This window comes from Halichoeres trimaculatus, unplaced genomic scaffold (genome assembly GCF_033239565.1).
Source record: "Halichoeres trimaculatus isolate MK-OKI-2021-1 unplaced genomic scaffold, fHalTri1.1 fHalTri1_scaffold_4, whole genome shotgun sequence".
NCBI classification, from domain to species: domain Eukaryota; kingdom Metazoa; phylum Chordata; class Actinopteri; order Labriformes; family Labridae; genus Halichoeres; species Halichoeres trimaculatus.
In genome coordinates, this window is record NW_027437182.1 from 39,992,188 (window position 1) to 40,011,825 (window position 19,638).

General features: G+C 47.0%; 1 protein-coding gene across 2 annotated transcripts in view; it reads left to right on the forward strand.

Moving 5' to 3' along the window:
* Nucleotides 1–3,439: 3,439 nt before the first annotated feature.
* Nucleotides 3,440–19,638, forward strand: part of LOC141788707 (BTB/POZ domain-containing protein KCTD1-like) — a 33,131-nt gene continuing 16,932 nt past the window's right edge. Inside the window, exons 1-3 of one of the 2 annotated variants that reach the window (XM_074667710.1) lie at nt 3,440–5,160; nt 15,126–15,319; nt 19,257–19,401. In XM_074667710.1, the coding sequence (XP_074523811.1) occupies nt 3,577–5,160; nt 15,126–15,319; nt 19,257–19,401 (1,923 nt within the window). In that variant the 5' untranslated portion in view covers nt 3,440–3,576. The remainder of the gene's footprint in view (nt 5,161–15,125; nt 15,320–19,256; nt 19,402–19,638) is intronic. The other variant, XM_074667711.1, reaches the window with a different exon arrangement.

The window sequence follows — 19,638 nt, forward strand, 5'->3', positions numbered from 1 at the left end:
CAGCAAGCAGCCTTTTCTTCTTTTGAATTTCATGAGATAAGAGAAGCGGAATATACTCCGTCTGGGTTGATGTGGCTGTTTGTGGTTGGCTGAGAGATGTGAAGTCGTTAGTTTACATCACTGCTTCAGCTGATTTCAATTAAACGGCTTTAATCTGACATCAGATGTGACGGGACAGTTAATATAGATGTAAATGTATATGCTGGTTCAGACAGTTAATAACATTAAATAGTGATTGCTGTGATTGTTTATTGCATTAAAATGTGTCTGTCACTCTGGAAACCTGCCTCTGAGGCTTTGTTGACATGTGCGCACATGTGCGCCTGTCACCAAATTACAGCTGCGTGGGGTGCTCTCCGCTTTGCACCAAGAATAGACCAGGTTGGAGCTGGCAAGCTATCAGCACACTTTCTGCACTGTTTTTGGCACCAAATTGTCACTGCGCCAACATAAATCTAGTGACACCTCCCCCTGGCGCGCCGTCACACCCATCTCCGAGCAGACGGTCTACCAAATTGTCAAATTGGCAGCGCATGGCGGTACGCCGCACAAAATTAACACTGCGCGGAGTACGCCAGGCTTGTGCCCCCCTCAGGAAATTAGAGCCCATTGTGTGAATCCGGGTAAGGTAGTCTCCAGTTTACAGTGGTTAAAGTCACCTTTAACAGGGCGCTTCAGGGGTGCGTTTCAGCACACTGTGGATACATGCTGCTATAGTGTTGGCTGCCCTAGCAGCATTTCCACTCGGTGGAGCATAAACAGTGCATAGTAAAATGTACCCAAATTCTCTTGGCAGGTAAGAAGGTCTCAGGCTCAGACATACCAGTTCAATGTCTGGGTTGTAGATCGACTCTCTCATGGTGAACTGCAAACACCGTCAGTTGTTGATGTAGACACAGGTCCCTCCGCCTTCCCTCTTGCCGGACTTCGCGGTGCGGTCGGTGCGCACGAGTGGAAAGCCGTCCAGAGACACATACGAGTTGGGCACGTCATTCTGAAGCCATGTCTCAGTAAACACGAGCAAGCATGCCTCGCGGAACTCGTGGAGAAACCTGCCGTTGGCTCTGAGCTCCTCCACCTTGTTCTTCAGGGAACCAACTTTGCAGAGCAGCATGTAGGGTAGTGGCGGCTTGCTAGCTCGTCTCCGTAACCTCTGACGTACTCCACCTCATTTCACCTTCTTGCGCACCTGTCTTCCGCCCGTCTCCGCCGCCTCCCTCCGGACATCGAGCCAGCAGTTCCCTTGGTAACTGGGGCACAGCTGTGTGGCTGTGTCGGAGAAGCAGGAGCTGACCCCGGGGTGTAGCTCAGCAGCGCGGGCGGTCGGAATCACGCCACCACCTTCATGCGAAGGGTGGCATAGTGCAAGTCCGACAATAAACGCCATAAGCAGTCCTCTTAGTAAAAGCAACATGGTTTTACACAGTCCCACACCATGTTGGATAAAGAGGTGGAGTGCAGTTAGTAGTAATGAAAGTCAAAAAACACTTAAAGACACTTAAGACGCCAGGTCGGCAGCACGAGGTGGCCTGGGTCGCTGCCGAGCAGCGCCACCAGAGTCCAGTAAGGTGTGTCTGATGTGCCAAAGGATGGCGCTCTTGCTCTGGCAGCTGCATGTTAAGCTGAATTGCAGAGCATCGAGGAGTATAACCGTGGTCATTAACTGACTGTTAAGGTATGAAGGTATCATGTTGGTACGGAGCTGCTGCTGTTGGTCATAAAGGAAGACCCTTATTCCTTTGGTCCCATCCAGCCTCTCCTGCTCTGCCTGTTTGAACAGAAACATTATAACAAACACATTTCCTGTTGTGCATGTGATGATCCAAAGCCAAAAACACAAGATCAGAAGCTGTGGTACAAACAGAAAGCAGAGCAGGGGTGCAGACTGTATATCAAGGTCATGTTAGCCCAGGGGAGGAACCAGTGCTCTTAGCTGGGAGCAGGCACAGAGCATGATGGGATACTAAATTAAGAACCTGCTAAAATAACTGCTAATATGGCTGCACATCAGGAAAGGGTGTCTTGGAAACAAAGGATCAATGTTTGTCACAGAACCAGAGCCAAGAACACACACATTTAAGCTAAAGAAAGTCCATCAGTCCATCTCTGTGTCCGTGCTGATTGAGAAAGAGGTGAATTTTCATCCTTTACTTCCATTAATTCATAAACTGCGTTCTTATAAGGAGGGAAAAAAGGGTCTTAAGATTATTAATGTTAGGGTACAAAGAGTCGGCCTTAAAAGGTGCAGAGTTTGTTGTTATTAATTTTGAAAATCTTTTCTTTGATGGATGTGTTAAAAATTATTTAGGTTATAATGATAACATAATGTAAGAAGGTAAGACTGCACACTAAAATCTGCTGGGTTATATCATGTACTCAACTGCTTAGTAATGAAATGTTTTACTCATTATTGGTTATTTATGTTAGATTTGAGTTATTTTTGTGCAACTCAAGCGCTGAGTTCAAATCCATCAATCCAACATACATCGGTTGACTCAGCACCTGGGTTGTTTGTGCTCCTAACGTCACGTCATCATGTCGACAGTCAAACTCCACCAACCCAACAGTTTTTAGAGTGTGATCTACAGGCTTTTCTCTGAGTAAGAAGGAACTTTATTTATCACACTGAGTTTTCAAAAGGCTATGGATTTTATGTTTATTATTTATTTCCTGTTTTTAAGTTTCAAAGGCCTTTTAAAGTTCAACCATTATTTCTTCAGAGATGCTAAAAGGAGGATAGAGTCTTTATATCCTATATCCAACATCTTTAACCCGATGTTCTGCATCCTTGGGCGTTCTTAGGCCCACTTCCTCCTGATAACATCCCTTTCCCTGGACCCAATGTGTGATACAAAACACATGGCGTCATCGATGTGTTTCAGCATCCTCAGACTGTAGCTCAGACTATGAGTGTTGTGTATAACAAACGCTCTGTGTTCATCTTCCTTTAGGAGTGAATCACAAATCCTGGATTTAATGCAAAACTGACAGAGCACAGTAAAAATATTACAGCAGAGCTCAGACAATCAGTAGCTGTTAAATCCTGAAAAAGACTGGCCAGCTCTTTTTAGAGACATGTCGTCAAACATGTCTTCATGTGTGTTGTTTCACTGGTTTATTCTCCTCTTCCTCACTTCTAACCCGCCATGTGTGAGGATTCCTGGGAGCTGTTAGCTCAGTCATAAAGTCAGTGATAAATGAAACAGAACTCATGTTCGTCTGTTTGTCTGAGGAGTTGCTCATCTACTCTCTGAACTCTGAGGCATCTTAACCGTGTGTACTGAGCTTTGTTTGGCTCATGATGATTCCCGAGGTCACCCTCCTGCAGTCCTTATCTCCACCACAGCACACCGTGTCACCGTGTTCCTGCTGCTGCTGCTGGTCCAATATGCGGTCTGATACTGCAGCCTTTTCTCAGGGCACGCGCTTCCAAATTCACTCTCACGCTGCGCTCGCCCCGTGTACCTTAAAAAAGCGCGTGCACAGCTGAAGGTCACTTAAACACAAAAGGCTTTCAGCGCTGCGGTCCAATATAGCGCATGCGTGCTGCCGGAGGTCTGCTACACAGACCGCAATATGGCGAGAATGCCTGCCAGCGGAGACACGGACCAGGAGCAGCTGAGCTGCCCCGAACAGAGCAGGGATGAGGATGAGGAGAGGGATGAAGATGACATCCAGGAGGTCCAGATCATGGGGGAAGACTCCGACTCCGACAGAGATGATGTGGAGCTGGAGTGGGAGTCAGGGAGCACTGTGCTGGACTCCAGCGCCTCTGCCGCGGAGACACGAGCAGTCGTTATGCGAAGTACGGACCGGGGAGAGGAGGAGGGAGAGGCGGACCCCTTCAGCAGCAGCATCCCCGCTGGGCTGGAGTCTCCCATAGAAGGAGACCTCCAGCGCTCAGAGCGGAACAGGCTGAGCGAGAACACCCGCCTTGCCACCCGGTATGCGGTGAGGATCTTCAGGGAGTACCTCAGTGAGAAAGCTCAAAGTCCAGACTTTGAAACTCTGGACAAGGAGGCGCTCTGTGCGCTGCTCCGCTCTTTCTACGCCGAGGCGCGCTCGAAAAGTGGACAGCTGTACAGCAAGTCGTCCCTCATCAGCATCCGGAGCTCCCTGAACCGGTACCTGAACGAGCCGCCTTACTGCCGAACCTTGGACCTCACAAAGGACCCAGAACTGCGTAGCGCCAACCTGACCCTGGCTGCGGTCATACGGAGGCTGGAGGAGCAGGGTGCCGGTCCCGTGGTGCAGAAGCAAGCCATCACGCGCTCGGACCTGCGGAAACTGTACGAGTCCTCGGTGTTTAACACCGACACGCCGTTCGGGCTGCTCAACAAAGTCTGGTTTGAGACCTGCATGTATTTCTGCACCAGGGGCCGGGAGAACCAGCGGGAGCTGGAGGAGGACTCGTTCGGCCTGGCCATTGATGAGGACGGCAGAAAGTTTGTTTATTTCAAGGCCCTCGGACCGTACCACAAGTCCCGCTCTACCGCCTGGACTAAGAAGCGTCCGGACGCGGACGAGGACACCCTGCCGCGCATGTACGAGACGGGCACGGAGCAGTGTCCGTACGCCAGCTTCGTCCAGTACGTGTCCAAACGGAACCCGCTCTGCAGGGCGTTCTTCCAGCGGCCCCGGGACCACTGCTGCGCGAGCGACGTGACGTGGTTCGAGAACAAAGCCATCGGCAAGAACCTGTTGGGCACGAGGATGCAGATGTTGTCGCGCGCTGCCAAGCTCTCCAAAACCTACACCAACCACTGCATCGGCGCCGTCTCTATAGCAACGCTGAACAGCATCGTGGGCGCCGCAGGCTCCAGACCGACGACGACGCTGTATGTTGCCACGGAGACGGTAAACGGTCACGCGCAGTCCCACCTTCAGCTCGTGATCCCGTTTCCCCGTGCGGATCTAGAAGCACAGCGGACAGAGAAAGAAGCAGAGACAACGACAACAACAAACAACTCCACGGTGAGTGGAAACAGCACCACGGAGGACACAGGGGCTCCACGCGCCAAGAGGCTGTGCATGCGTCCTGGGACACGCGCGGACTCGCCTGTGGAACTGGACAAAAAAGATGCGCTGCCTGTCACAACCATGGAGGTCCATGCCAATAACAAGCCCGCACTGGGATCCCTGGACGCTTTGCCCACACAGGTAACACACACACACACACACACACACACACACACACACACACACACACACACACACACACACACACACACACACACACACACACACAGGTGTTTCAAACATGTGTCCATATCAGGCACATCCACATCAATCTTGGAGACATCAAATACACGATACAAAATGAATGTAATCCACGCGGCCTCATAGCGCTGCAGAGATGATGTAGGGGAAAACGGGGTTGGTTGTCACACCTTTTACTCTGGTGTGAATTACTTATCATCAAAACATCTTTAAATAAGCATTCCTCCTTTAAAGCTCAAGGAGTTGGCTTGAAATGTGTATCCCTCTCATCTTCCAACTCATAAGAAAGACGTTAACTGTTAAACACACTCTGACACACTGTGACAACCCACCCCACCACAGGAATGGTTTTCACAAAGTTTTGGGTTGTTTGTCACTGTGGTCTTTAAATGGAAAGGTACAAAGGCAGACCTCGACTTGAAAGTTAAATTTGTTTTGAAAAGTTGACATTGAATAACCTACTGGATGTTACATTTAGTTTATGAGATTACATTTATATTTGATTCAAACATTAATTTAATACTGAGTGATAGAGGCATTTTAATTGGTTGCTATTTTTTTCTTGTGTATCCCCTGGAGTACCCTCGTGTACCCCCATTGGAGAACCACTCATGTTTTGGGTAGTTACCGGGATGTGCGGCCACATTGGAGGTACACAAACGTAAATATTTGATGGACAGAGATAGAAATGTGCAGTGAAATATGGTTTTAGGACGTCTTATCGGCCAAAAAGTGTGGCAAAACGCACAGAGCACAGTAAAAGTCTTTGTGAAGGACTCAGCCAGCAAGAAAGATATTTTGAAAAATTACACCTAATAATTTAAAAGGTACCATCCTTATCATCATCTACAGTGTTTCCCACAGGATTTTAGGAGACTGTGGTGGGGGAGTCTCTGACCCTCGGCGGTTTTAATGTGTGTGTACGTTTTTAAGCGCGATGTATCACCCTTACAGTAAGTGCAGTTTGGGACCATGGACATGATGATAAATAAGAACTTACAAAGGCATATCAGAAATATTTTCAATTTGATTCAGAAACAAAACCAAAAACTCACTCTCTCACAATATTTTGAACAATTTACTGAACAACATTTCAACAACAGGTTATTTACACTATTTCCATGATCTGTGATCCGTTATCAGGCTACTGAGACTGTAGCCTACCGTTATTCTCTCACCTGAGTTAACGAGGTGTGTGTTTGAAGCTGATGAAGAAAAGAGAGCACCAGGATGTGAGTAGGTGAAAGGGAAGCAAAGTAGAAACCCTTTATATTGTTTTAACATCTTAAAAAAATATTTTTTGGGATTAAGGGTCAGATTACGATTCTTCTTCTCTCTGCTCCCTTATTTGGATTTGGGAGTGTAGTGTTTTCATTCTGTTTTTTTTTTCTATAGTGACTGCAGAAAATAGTCTAAATAAATAAAGATTCCTAAATTTGCTGCGGCCCACTTCATCACAAAATGAAGCCTAAATCAATGCAAGATCATTTTCTAACTGATATTTCCTGATATTTCTGTGTATCTGACTTTGAGAGAAATTCATCTTCCTCCATGCTCTCTCCGTCTGTGGTGTTCACCATCTTACACTGACGTCACTCTACAAAATCCCAGAGCGCACATGGCTACTTAATATGCACGTACTGATTTGCATTGACCATATATGGTTACGTTCGGGCACGCTGAAGGTGGGAAAGGAGGCGTGCTCACCACATTCAAGCTTTTCTCGTCGCGGTGTGATTTATCACGGGGAATAGCGTGCAGCCGTGTGTATGCAGAGTTTGATAGATCTGAAAAGAATGTTGGTCGTATCCACGTTTTGCCTTTTCGTCGTGAGTGAAACTTAAGAGGACTTCGCTGTAATAAATGTAGGCCCCAGGAGAGGAGACTATGAAATAATAACCCGCGTCAGCTCGTTGGTATCGTACAGGTAATTGTACTGTGTGCCTGACACTGACTCTGAATGCGCTGTGATAATGAAACTCTTGAACAGAGACGTGCGCGGTGCAGCCGTTCCTCTTCCCAAGAAGGGAGGCAGACAGCGCAGTGAGATACTGTGTCCACGGCCGCAGTTAGCATGGCCGCTAATGCCCAAAAAAGAAGTTACACGTACCTCAGAGTCAGACGCCTCGCTCTAACTTCGCTGGAATCTGGTTCGCGCCAAACGTAACAGGTAAAGAGTGACGTCTACGAGTGTGACCAGTGCGCGCGCACTCTTGTTCTCTTGTTTACGTGCGGTAGGAAAGTACAGCTGTGTAATGGTCTGACAGAGTGACGGATCGTATTTTTGTCTCCATATGAGACTGTGGCGGGGCCAAATGAGACTGTGGCGGGCCCCCACAGTCTCATTAATTAATGGGAAACACTGATCTACCCAAAGGTATGAAACAAAGATGTTGCAACTGTAATTTTCATGGAAGAGGAGATCCATGGAATAAATGACGTTCTTTTGGGAGAGGCTCACTTTATAAAAGCCCCTGAAAGACACTGAGCTTGACTTATGTACTATTTATTGTCGTGAATTACCTCTGAATCAAAGTTATACTCTGTCACATTATTTTTACTTTTCCTGAAGTGAGATTTTAAGATACTCTTGGCAGAGAACATGACCTACCTGACAGGAAATGCTGTGAACAGACTCAAATGTTGAGATTAATGACAGATTATTGCCTTGGAAATCCTGATGGAGTTAACCACAGTGTTGTCTTGTCTTCAGGCAATTGTTTGTACCCCTCACCCCTTTCTGCAATCATTTTTGGTTGTCAAAGCCTTGAACGTGGGGGCAGCAGTGCCATCCACTTTTATATGGTTTACTGACAGAAACATGTGTCACTGGCATGTCTACAACACTGCCTGATATAAACCCCCCCCTTCTTTGTAAGCCCCTCTTTTCTGAAAATCTCTCCTCGAGTGAGCTGTTTTGGAAATACAGCACATCTCCAATACCGAATGATGCTTTCATGTCTGGCACTTAGTTCATTTGCAGTAAAGTTACCATGGTAACAGAAGGCTTGGGCACCAGGTTACTTCCTGGAGGGGCGGGGTAAACCTGAACTCATTGGCATGTTCTGTTCCAGAGGATAAAACATCAACTGAGAAATTCAGTGAAACACAGGAATTTTCATTGGGAATTATTTATTTATTTATTTATTTATTTGTGTGTGTGTGTGCGTGTGTGTGTGTGTGTGTGTGTGTGTGTGTGTGGGGGGGGGGGGGGGGGGGGGGGGGGGGGGGGGGGGGGGCAACACGTTCATTGTTTGGGGACGTCAAATTTCTAAATCAGTATACTTTTCAGTTTTTTTGTAGTCTAATATTTCACCTTTAACTATTTTCTTGATGTTGATCATTTAATAGCATAGTAAACCATGTGAACCATTTAGCCAAAGATTAGCCTGAATTGCTAAGCTAGGCCGTTTTTTCCTAACTAGTGGCTGTAGGGTTCCTGATTTGTTGGGGTCCTCGGTCTGAGCAGAGGGCACCTTCTAGCAGAGCCAGAAGGCGGAGCCAGAAGGCAGCCAGGAGACTGTGGGGGCCCGCCACAATCTCATTTGGCCCCGCCACAGTCTCATATGGGGAAAAATATATGATCTGTCACTCTGTCAGACCATTACACAGCTGTACTTTCCTACCGCCTGTAAACAAGCGAGAACAAGAGTGCACAGGTCAGGCTCATTGACGACGCTCTTTACTTGATACGTTTGGTGCGAACTGGATTCCAGCAACACTGGGGCGAAACGTCTGGCTCTGAGGTCAGTGCAACTTCTTTCTTGGGCAATAGCGCCCATGCTAACTGCAGCTGTGGACACAGTATCTCACTGCGCTGTCTGCCCCCCTTCTCGGGAAGAGGAACGGCTGCACCGCGCACGTCTCGGTTCCAGAGTTTCAGTTACGAAAGCGGCCACACTGTTTCATTATCACCGCACATTCAGAGTCAGTGCAGGCACACAGTACAATCACCTGTCACCATACCAACGAGCTGACACGGCTTATTTTTTCATATTCTCCTCTCCTGGGGCCTTATTACAGCGTAAAAGTCCTCTTAAGTTTCACTTGTGACAAAAAGGCAAAACGTGCATACGATAAAATATATACACTCTTTTCAGATCTATCAAACTCTGCGTACACACGGCTGCACGCTGTTTCCCGTGATAAATCACACCCCACCGAGAAAGTCTGAATGTGGTGATGTGAACACACCTCGTTTCCCACCTTCAGCGTGCCCGAACATAACCATATATGGTCAATGCAAATCAGTACGTGCATATTAAGTAGCCATGTGCGCTCTGGGATTTTGTAGAGTGATGTCAGTGTAAGATGGTGAACACAACAGACGGAGAGAGCATGGAAGAAGCTGAATTTCTCTCAAAGCCAGATACACAGAAATATCAGGAAATATCAGTCAGAAAATGATCTTGCATTGATTTAGGCTTCATTTTGTGATGAATTTGGCTGCAGCAATTTTTTTTTATTTAGGCTATTTTCTACAGTCACTGTAAAAAAAAAAAAAAAAACAGAATGAAAACATAACCCTCCCAAATCCAAATAAGGGAGCAGAGAGAAGAAGAATCATAATCTGACCCTTTATCCCCCCAGTTTTTTTTTAAGATGTTAAAACAACTTAAAACAACATAAAGGGTTTTCACTTTGCTGTGTGGACTACAGTGAAAATAACCTGTTGTTGAAATGTTGTTCAGTAAATTGTTCAAAATATTGGAAGTGAGCGAGTGAGTGAGTGAGTTTTTGGTTTTGTTTCTGAATTAGTTGAAGATATTTCTGATATGCCTTTGTAAGTTCTTATTTATCAGTGTATGTTCATGTCCATGGTCCCAAACTGCACTTACTGTAAGGGCGATACATCGCGCTTAGATACGTGCACACACATTAAAACCGCCGAGGGTCAGAGACTCTCCCACCACAGTCTCCTAAAATCCTGTGGGAAACACTGGGTGCCCTTGGACTTATTGTATTCCATCCCTCTTTAGCAAGGTTATTGCTTTCCCATTCTTTCTTATCAATTATCACCTTTTCAGACCATGACGAAGTGACAGATTGTCAGGCTCAAACTATACAACATGTGTATGTACCTCATTCACAGACAGGATCTCTGTGTGAAGGTTTGACAATGCTAGGAAAACAAATTTAACTCTTGCCTCAAGTCAAAGATGAAGCTGTTTCTACTTGACTTTAATCCACTGCTAAGCACAAATCAAATTATCAGTAAAACTTAGTCTTTGAGTTCTCTGTTCTCCTATAAAGTTCTGTGGTGGTGTGGATGACGTTATACGGACACTCATGTAACAGGGCTAAAACATTATGGTAATTATCTGTTTTTTTATATACATACAAAACTATACTTGTTTACATGTGTGTATACGTGGACTACGTGGAATACGTGGACTGTGCTACAAGAGGGCATAAGATCCTGGACCTCCTGTATGCTAACGTGAAGGGGGCTTACAGCTCTTCTTCTCTTCCTCCTCTGGGGGTATCAGACCACAACCTGATTCACCTTGACACCACCTACAGGCCGCTGGTAGAACAGCAGGCAGCCACCGTCAAGACTGTGAAGGTTTGGTCTAAGGACACAGAGGAGGCGCTGCAGGAGTGCTTCAATGTCACTGACTGGGACCTTTTTAAAGAGGACTATGGCGAGGACATTGAAGGCCTCTCTCACTGTATCACAGACTACATCCGCTTCTGTGAGGACAACATTGTCCAGACCAAAAAGATCCGCTGCTTCTCCAACAACAAACCATGGATCAATAAGGACATTAAAGGACTCCTTAACAGAAAGAAGCAGTTTTTCATGGCTAAGGACTGGGAAGGACTGAGGGCTGTTCAGAAAGAGCTCAAACGGAAACTGAGAGAGGCCAAGAACATCTACAGAGAGAAGATAGAAGCCAAGATGGGACAGGAGAACTCCAGAGAGCTGTGGAGTGGCATGAAAGGGATGACAGGCTTCAACAAACCTGCATCCAGAATCGAAGGAGACCCAGAGTTCGCTTCTGAGCGGAATCTATTCTTTAATAGGTTTGACACAACCCCCACCTCTGTGAGCTCAGAGAATGGATCTGGGTCTCCACACTACACCCCAGCCCCCACTCACACCTCGGTTGGGGACTCTGCTCCTCCCCCCACCTTGGACTCATCTTCACCCTCCTCCCTCAGCTGGCAAGCGACTCCAACAGACAGTTCACCCCCACCCCCCCAACCACTCATCTTGGACACTGAACTCACCCAGAAACCTTCCCCCTCCCTCTCTCCCTGCCTCACACTCACGTCCAGCCAGGTACAGAGGGAGCTCTCCAAACTCTGCACCAACAAAGCCAGTGGGCCGGACAACATCAGCCCCGGGGTCCTCAGGGCGTGCGCCGGACAGCTTGCTGGAATCTTTCAGCACCTCTTCAACCTCTCCCTGAGGTTGATGAAGGTCCCCAACCTGTGGAAGACCTCCTGCATCGTCCCGGTACCTAAGAAAGGACGACCCAGCACTCTCAATGACTACAGACCTGTGGCACTGACGTCGCATGTCATGAAGTCCTTTGAGAGGCTGGTTCTTCAGCATCTGAAGACTCTGCTCACTGCTTTCTCTGACCCACTGCAGTTTGCATACCAGCAGCACATCGGCGTGGAAGATGCTATCATCTTTCTCACCCACAGGGCCCTGTCCCATCTGGAGAGGCCTGGGGGCACTGTGAGAGTCATGTTCTTTGACTTCTCCAGTGCCTTCAACACCATCAGTGCCTGCCTCCTGGGGGAGAAGCTGCTGGGGATGCAACTGCACCCAGACACCACAACCTGGATCCTGAACTACCTCACAAACCGGCCGCAGTATGTCAGGGTGGACGGCTGCATCTCTGAGGTGGTTACAAGCAGCACAGGAGTACCTCAAGGAACTGTTCTGGCACCCTTCCTCTTCACCCTCTTCACCTCCGATTTCCGGTTCCACTCTGGTTCCTGTCACCTCCAGAAGTTTTTCTGATGACTCCTCCATTGTTGGATGCATTACTGATGATGACGAGGGGGAGTACAGAGGGCTGATTGAGAGCTTCGTCACATGGTGTGACAGAAACAGCCTGAAGCTCAATATCAGCAAAACCAAGGAGGTGGTTGTGGACTATCGGAGGAGCAGAAAGTCCCCTGTCCCCGTCACCATCCAGGGGGAGGAAGTGGAGAGGGTGGACTCATATCGATACCTTGGGGTCCACATCAACAATAAACTGGACTGGTCCCACAACACAGATGCCCTCTTCAGGAAGGGACAGAGCAGGCTGTTTCTCCTGAGGAGACTCAGGTCGTTTGGCATCTGCAGCAGGCTCCTGAAGACCTCCTACCAGTCTGTGGTGGCCAGCGCACTCTTCTTTGCGGTGGTGTGCTGGTGGGGTGGCATCAAGGCTGGTGAGGTCAACAGGCTTAACAATCTGGTAAAGAAGGCCCACTCTGTTGTGGGCCTTCAATTGGACACTCTGGAGACCGTGGCAGAGAGGAGGATTATGGACAAAATAAGGGCTATCATAGACAACTCCTCTCACCCCCTCCACAACGAGCTGTGGGCATGGACATGGGCAGCTGGTTCAGCCAGCGCATCATCCCACCCAGAAGCAGAACTGAGCGCTTCAGGCGCTCCTTTGTGCCCACCGCCATCAGACTATTGAACAGCAGCGGAGGCCGCAGTACATCACTGCACTGACCTCCACTAATCGATGTCTATGGCAATAATACACTGCTCTGCACTTTAATATTTAATATATACTGTGTACATTGCTCTCAATTTGTTTTTGCTTTTTCATGTCATCCTTCCTTTGTCCAAAAAACATACTATGTGTAATTTTATTTTACTTTACTTTTCTCTCAATGCATGCTGCTACCTTTTTACTTGCCCTGTACTGCTGCAATACTTGAATTTCCCCTCTGGGGATCAATAAAGGATTATCTTATCTTATCTTGTATGTCATTGCAGTGGCAAATCCTGCCTTGTGTTTTAAAAGCCACCTGAATGAGAGGAGCCAGCTGTTGTCCTGATGCGTGTCCACATAACTTTTCCCTAATAAGTCCAGTACTCACGAGTCTGTTCCATGGTCCATTTATTTTACAGATGAAAGATCCATTGTCATTCATTTCTTAGGAATGGCATCTCAAAATATCCAACAAAAAATAGACCTTCTTTTCCGTCTCACGGTCATAAAAAACGATCGGCATGAACTCCCCTCACCCTGCATGAAACAAAAGACTGACCCCCACACCTGCACTAACAGCCCTAATAAACAGAACTCCACCCACAAACAAGCACTTCAAGCGGTCGAAACAAATCTATGAATCAACATAAACTACCCACTTCAATGTTTTAAAGCCAAAACATTTAAATGAATTTTATACCCAGAAAAAATCATATGAACTTAAAACTGCTGTTATTTTGCTCTACGATAACATTTAAAATGGCCTCTACAGTCATAGAGTCTCTATAAATTCTAATTTTTTTTTATTTTTTTTCATGCAGCCTTGTTTCTGTTTAGTTTCTTCTTCGTTGGTGTCTTGTCCTTTATATTTGGTTTCCCCTGCCCTCTCCTCTTTTCTATGTCCTCCCCTGGCTGGTTCAGTTTACCCCTGGCTGGTTCAGTTTACCCCGGGCTGGTTCAGTTTACCCCGGGCTGGCCCAGGTTACCCACAGCTTGCCCAGTTTACCCCCAGCTGGCCCAGGTTACCCCTGGCTGGTTCAGTTTACCCCCAGCTGGCCCAGGTAACCCCTGGCTGGTTCAGTTTACCCCCGGCTGGCCCAGGTTACCCACAGCTTGCCCAGTTTACCCCCAGCTGGCCCAGGTTACCCCTGGCTGGTTCAGTTTACCCCCCGGCTGGCCCAGGTTACCCCTGTCTGGTTCAGTTTACCCCTGGCTGGCCTTTTACCCCAGCTGGCCCAGGTTACCCTCAGCTGGCCCAGTTTACTGTCAGGTGGTTCAGTTTACCCCTGGCTGGTTCAGTTAACCCCAGCTGGCCCAGGTAACCTCAGCTGGCCCAGGTTACCTGTGGCTGGTTCAGTTTACCTCTGGCTGGCCCAGGTTACCCCCGGCTGGTTCGGTTTACCCCTGGCTAGACCAGGTTACCCCCGGCTGGTTCAGTTTACCCACAGCTGGCACAGGTTACCCCCGGCTGGCCAAGGTTACCCCCGACTGGCCCAGGTTACCAACAGCTGGCCCAGGTAACCCCCGGCTGGTTCAGTTTACCCCTGGCTGGTCCAGGTTACCCCAGCTGGCCCAGGTCACCGGTGGCTGGTTCAGTTTAACCCCGGTTGGCCTAGGTTACCCCCAGCTGGCACAGGTCACCACCAGCTGGCCCAGGTTACCCCTGGCTGGCACAGGTTACCCCTGGCTGGTTCAGTTTACCCCTGGCTGGTCCAGGTTACCCTCAGCTGGCCCAGTTTAATGCCCGCTGGTTCAGTTTACCCCCAGCTGGCCAGGTTACCCCTGGCTGGCCCAGGTTACCCTCAGCTGGCCCAGTTTACTGCCGGCTGGTTCAGTTTACCCCTGGCTGGCCCACGTTACCCACTGACCTGGATCAACTTGATCCCTTTAGCTGGGCCATTGTGAGCCATGATGCGACCTTTCCTAGTGGTCATGTTTTCACTGCCTCTTGTCATGGACATTAGCATTTCATAAAAAAACCCAAGTGGAGGCTGTTTACAAAAGTTTGTGTTTTGGGTCAACTCAAACGCTGTTTCTGTGTGAACAAGAGGCTAAAACACAACAAGACTTGGTGATTGTGATGAATGTAGTTGGGATTAGTGTCTGTGACCCTGCAAATCAATCTGAACTGATCCTACTTCCTCTGTGTGTCTTTGTGCCTCTCTGTGTCTCTGTGTGTCTCTGCGTGTCTCTGTGTCTCTGTGTGTCCCTGCATGTCTCTTTGTGTCCTAGGACAGCAGTGGCAGCAGCAGCAGCAACGTGTCTTGTCAGCAGCTGGTCTCTGTGTCTCCTGCGTCTCCTCTGGGCCGAGCAGGTATTCCCACACCAGCCAAGCTCACCAAAAGCAACGCACCTGTCCACATTGACGTGGGAGGACACATGTACACCAGCAGCCTGGCCACGCTCACTAAGTACCCGGAGTCACGGTGAGAGACGCACGTCCACAGGGACACGATCTCCCTCAGACACACCATGCTTTGAGGTCCTCTGAAGAGGGGAGTCAGCATCAAGACGTTGAACATTTGATATTTGTGAAAACTCAGACTTTTAGCATTTAACAGACCCAGGACATCGTTTGACTTCTGTCTTATTGACAATGCTAGGAAAACAAATTTAACTCTTGCCTCAAGTCAAAGATGAAGCTGTTTCTACTTGACTTTAATCCACTGCTAAGCACAAATCAAATTATCAGTAAAACTTAGTCTTTGAGTTCTCTGTTCTCCTATAAAGTTCTGTGGTGGTGAAATGACAAAAATAACTAATAATTCTTTCCACAGGAACAGATGTCCACAGATGTGTTTAGAGGAAACCGCACTCAGCCCACGTCATGCTTCTTAGTTAATGCTGATTATCCAAGAGTTTCCATGTTAGCTGTAAGCGCTCAGTGTCAGGGGTTCATCCCTGGCTCTAGTGTTAGCATCACAACCTGTCATCTCCCCAGGCCTGTCAGAGCAGAGGATCAGTGTTGCTGGGGATGCTTCAGTCAGGGGACAGTGAAATGAGGACATGAGGTCTGAGGAGCCTCCCTGGTTGATTGGTCATCTCTATAAAGTTAGGGTCTCTGTTGTACAGCGAGACCAGGTTCTGCACATGATCCAGAGACAGCAGCAGGGAGGAGCAGGTTAGACTCCACGCTGTCAGCACATACTCTGATGATGTCCTGCCGAGGTTGAGCGGCTGGACTGGCTCTTCCCCTCATGGCTGCAGATGGTAATAAGCTGGAGTGTCATGAATGTCTTTCTCTCAAGCTAGCAAAAACGGACAGCGTTGATGACGTTTAAGCCCCGTTTCCACCAAGCAGATCAGTTCAGTTCGTTTCAGTACAGCGCACATTTTGTGGCATTTCCACTGACTAATCCTGGGACAGGTCCCCAAATAACTGACTCTTACTGTTCTATTTTTTGGTTCCCTTCTGTTGGGGGGCCAGACTTACTGATCCAACCCCAGAAGGTGGAGCTAGAAACTCTGCAGTCTGTTGATTGGTTGAAACAAGTCTCTTTGTGACAGCGGGGAGAAAAAAAAATCACACACCTGCCATGTTCAAATCTCCAGTCGACCTTGTGGCAAACTGCTGAATGTCTTCCAGCGTTGCTCTTTGTTTACTGCGTTATGCTGTTACGTAGCTGATGCAGCTATCAGCGTCTGGTTTACATGCTGGCTGCCAACAAGGGCTGTGGAAACGAGAGCAGTATCAGGGTTTACTGATCCACCCCACTCTGCAGTGCTGGTCCATACTCAGACCTCTGACTGCTTCCACCTGTGGTAGGATTTAGTCTTCAGTATGGTTTTTGTTGATTCCAGGTTTCAGGTTTGCCTTTGTTTTCGTCTTGTGGAGTTTCATTATTCTTTGGGATTCTTGTCTTGTGTTTCCCTGTTTTAGTCCATGGATCTTGTTCCTTATGGTTCTGTTTTGGTTCTGTCATGCTTGGGATTTTGTTGTTTATTCTTAGTCTTAAAGTTTATCTTTTGTTTTAGTTTTTTATTGTAATGTGTTTTTCCCCTCGTGTTTCCTCTTCACCTTCTTGCTCCCTGTGTTTGTTTTACTTTCTCCTCGTGTTTCCCTCCTGTCTGATTTCACCTGTGTCTTGTTTCACACCTGCGTTGATTGACCCTGTCTGTATAAGCTTGTCTCAATTCAGGGTCTGCAACCCACTGAGGCTGTAGCCTTTGAAGGACCTGGCACTCGTAGCCTGTGTAGACCGCAGAGGCCAAACTGAAGAGACGGTCTGGTCTACGAAGCATTTCCTGTTTGTCACTCTTGACGTCACACAGCCCTAGCCTCACCCGTTAGGCTTACGTTACTTTTTAAACACGCGTAAATGAAAACCTTACATTTAAAACAGGATGTTTTTACCATGATTTTTTCAAATATTTTAAATTATTGTTATTTTCTTTATTGATCGAGTATGGGACCACAATATACCTTTGAGAGTTGAACAACAACATTTGAACATTTGGTGCTAGGGGAGAAAAAGAATAAAAATGCAAGCTGTTATAGTTTCATTGCTTTTTTAGAGTACTGAACTGATTGAATGTATTGTTTAAATTCCCTTTATTTTTTTTTTAAACCATCAAGTAAGTTTTTTTCCAGATATTTTATATTTATGAACATATTTTTGTATAATAATGAGAAGATTTATAAAGAAGGAACAGTTTTTCCTCTGTAGATTACTTGAAAAGAGCCCAAACAACACATTTTATACAGTGAAACAAAATCTTCTTTGATGATTTAGAAATACAATCACAGAAATCCTTCACATCTGGATAATCAGGACTCCTTCTGGAGTTCGGCCATGTCCATCATCTTTGGTGTTCATGTGCAATGGATCTTGGGATATGTGAGGCTGTGAAGGATTCACTGAATCCGTCCTTCGCAGCACCTGAAAAGGAGGCAGGATTTGGAGGAGGCTTTGACACACCGCTGTGACACAATCGATCAGCAGATTCAGCCTTGGTAGGCTGCAGCTGCTGAACTGGGACACGGCAACAGGCCATATCCGCACATAGCCAGGTATTTTCAAGAACAAGAAACCATAAAAACTGAGTTTTCCACAATCTTCACTTTGGCCTGAGTTTCCAGAAAACATCATTTTTAGTGACATAAAGCTGCGGTTTGGTGTGGATGACAGGACTAAACGTATAAAGTATATGCAGTTTCCCAGATGCCTGGCTATGTGTGGACATGGCCTGAGTCTATGTGTTTCTTGAGTTCCTTGTCAGTTCATTGTTGCTTGTCGTGTTGCATGTTGCTGGAGCCTGTTGCCTCTCGCATGTTCATCCGTGTCTGTGGGCCCTTGTGGGTGTTTTACTGTTCATATAGAGGGATTATCAGTCTACGTCATCATACAGATGTGCACATATCTTGACTGCAGAAGCAGCATTTAGCTCCATTCATTCAGAAGAGTGTTTTTTAAACACTGATTTCAGTATGTTAGCAGCATCAAAATGTACAGTTGTTCTGTGCTCAGTTTTTTAAACGATACTATACAACAGAGGCAACATCTACTAAGTTTGGACGGTTGCAGAGCAACTGGTGTTTGAGTCAATAGAGACCATGCTAAATGGTGACTCTCAGCTGAAGGTATCAGTGATTAACGGAAGAGAGTCACCAGTTAACAGGGTCACACTTTACACTGAAACACCAGCGACATATGTAGGTGTGTTATTAAATGTGTCATCTTTATCTGATTTGGTGCAGTTCTCTGGACGTAGTTTCTGGTTTTTTTATTATGAACCAGGTCTCAGTTGTTCAGTTGTGACAGTTGTTGAGTAAAGGTTTTCTGTTCATTACTTTAACATCAGAGTTATGTAAAGTGCTTACGCCATGTGCTTTTTGATGACACACTAAGACAAGCATCTTATCAGTTCTGTGCAGCCAGAGCTCCCTGATGTTTGGAAACAGGAGTAAATCCTCCAGCCCTGCAGGTGAAGTAAATTTATTGGCCAAAGGTTTGTTAAAATGAGTCGTATTTTTCCTCCTTCAGTCTCTCCCAGTCTGGTGTCATCTGAAACATGTATCTTCAGTCCCTTTTAAAAAGTTTCTTTGCAGCATTTTTGCCTGGATTTGATGGGGACTGCGTGGGAGAAAGAGGAGGAGAGAGGAGGAGGAGAGGGGTGATGTGCAGCTAAGGGCTGAAGCCTCTGTTTACAGGGAGCCAGTGCCTAAGTCATCCTGTCATAACTCAGATGAAGTGCTACTTGTAGTTTGTCATTTTCTCCCAAAGGTTGTGGGGTTGACAAAAGAAGAATCAAGAGTAATTTCCAAGGTTTAAAAATGTGTGTCTGAGCTTTGTTTCCTGCAGATGTGACAGCCTCTGACACATCAGGTCAGTGTTTGATGGGTGTTCCTTGTTTTCCTGTCAGGATCGGTCATTTGTTTGATGGAACGGAGCCCATCGTGTTGGACAGTCTAAAGCAGCACTACTTCATCGACCGAGACGGGCCCATGTTCCGTTACATACTCAACTTCCTGCGCACATCAAAACTCCTCATCCCCGATGACTTCACAGTGAGTGTCTGTCTAGAGGTTTGATCAGGTACTACTGCAGTTTACAGGAGACCTACTGTCCCAGATCACAGCAAACACAACAAGTACTCAGCAAGAACACAGCAAGAACACAGCAAGAACACAGCAAAAACATGACAGAAACATGACAAAAACATAACAAGAACCCAACAAGAGCACAACAACACCACAGGATACAACAAGAAACACAACAAGAACATGACAACACAACAAGAACAC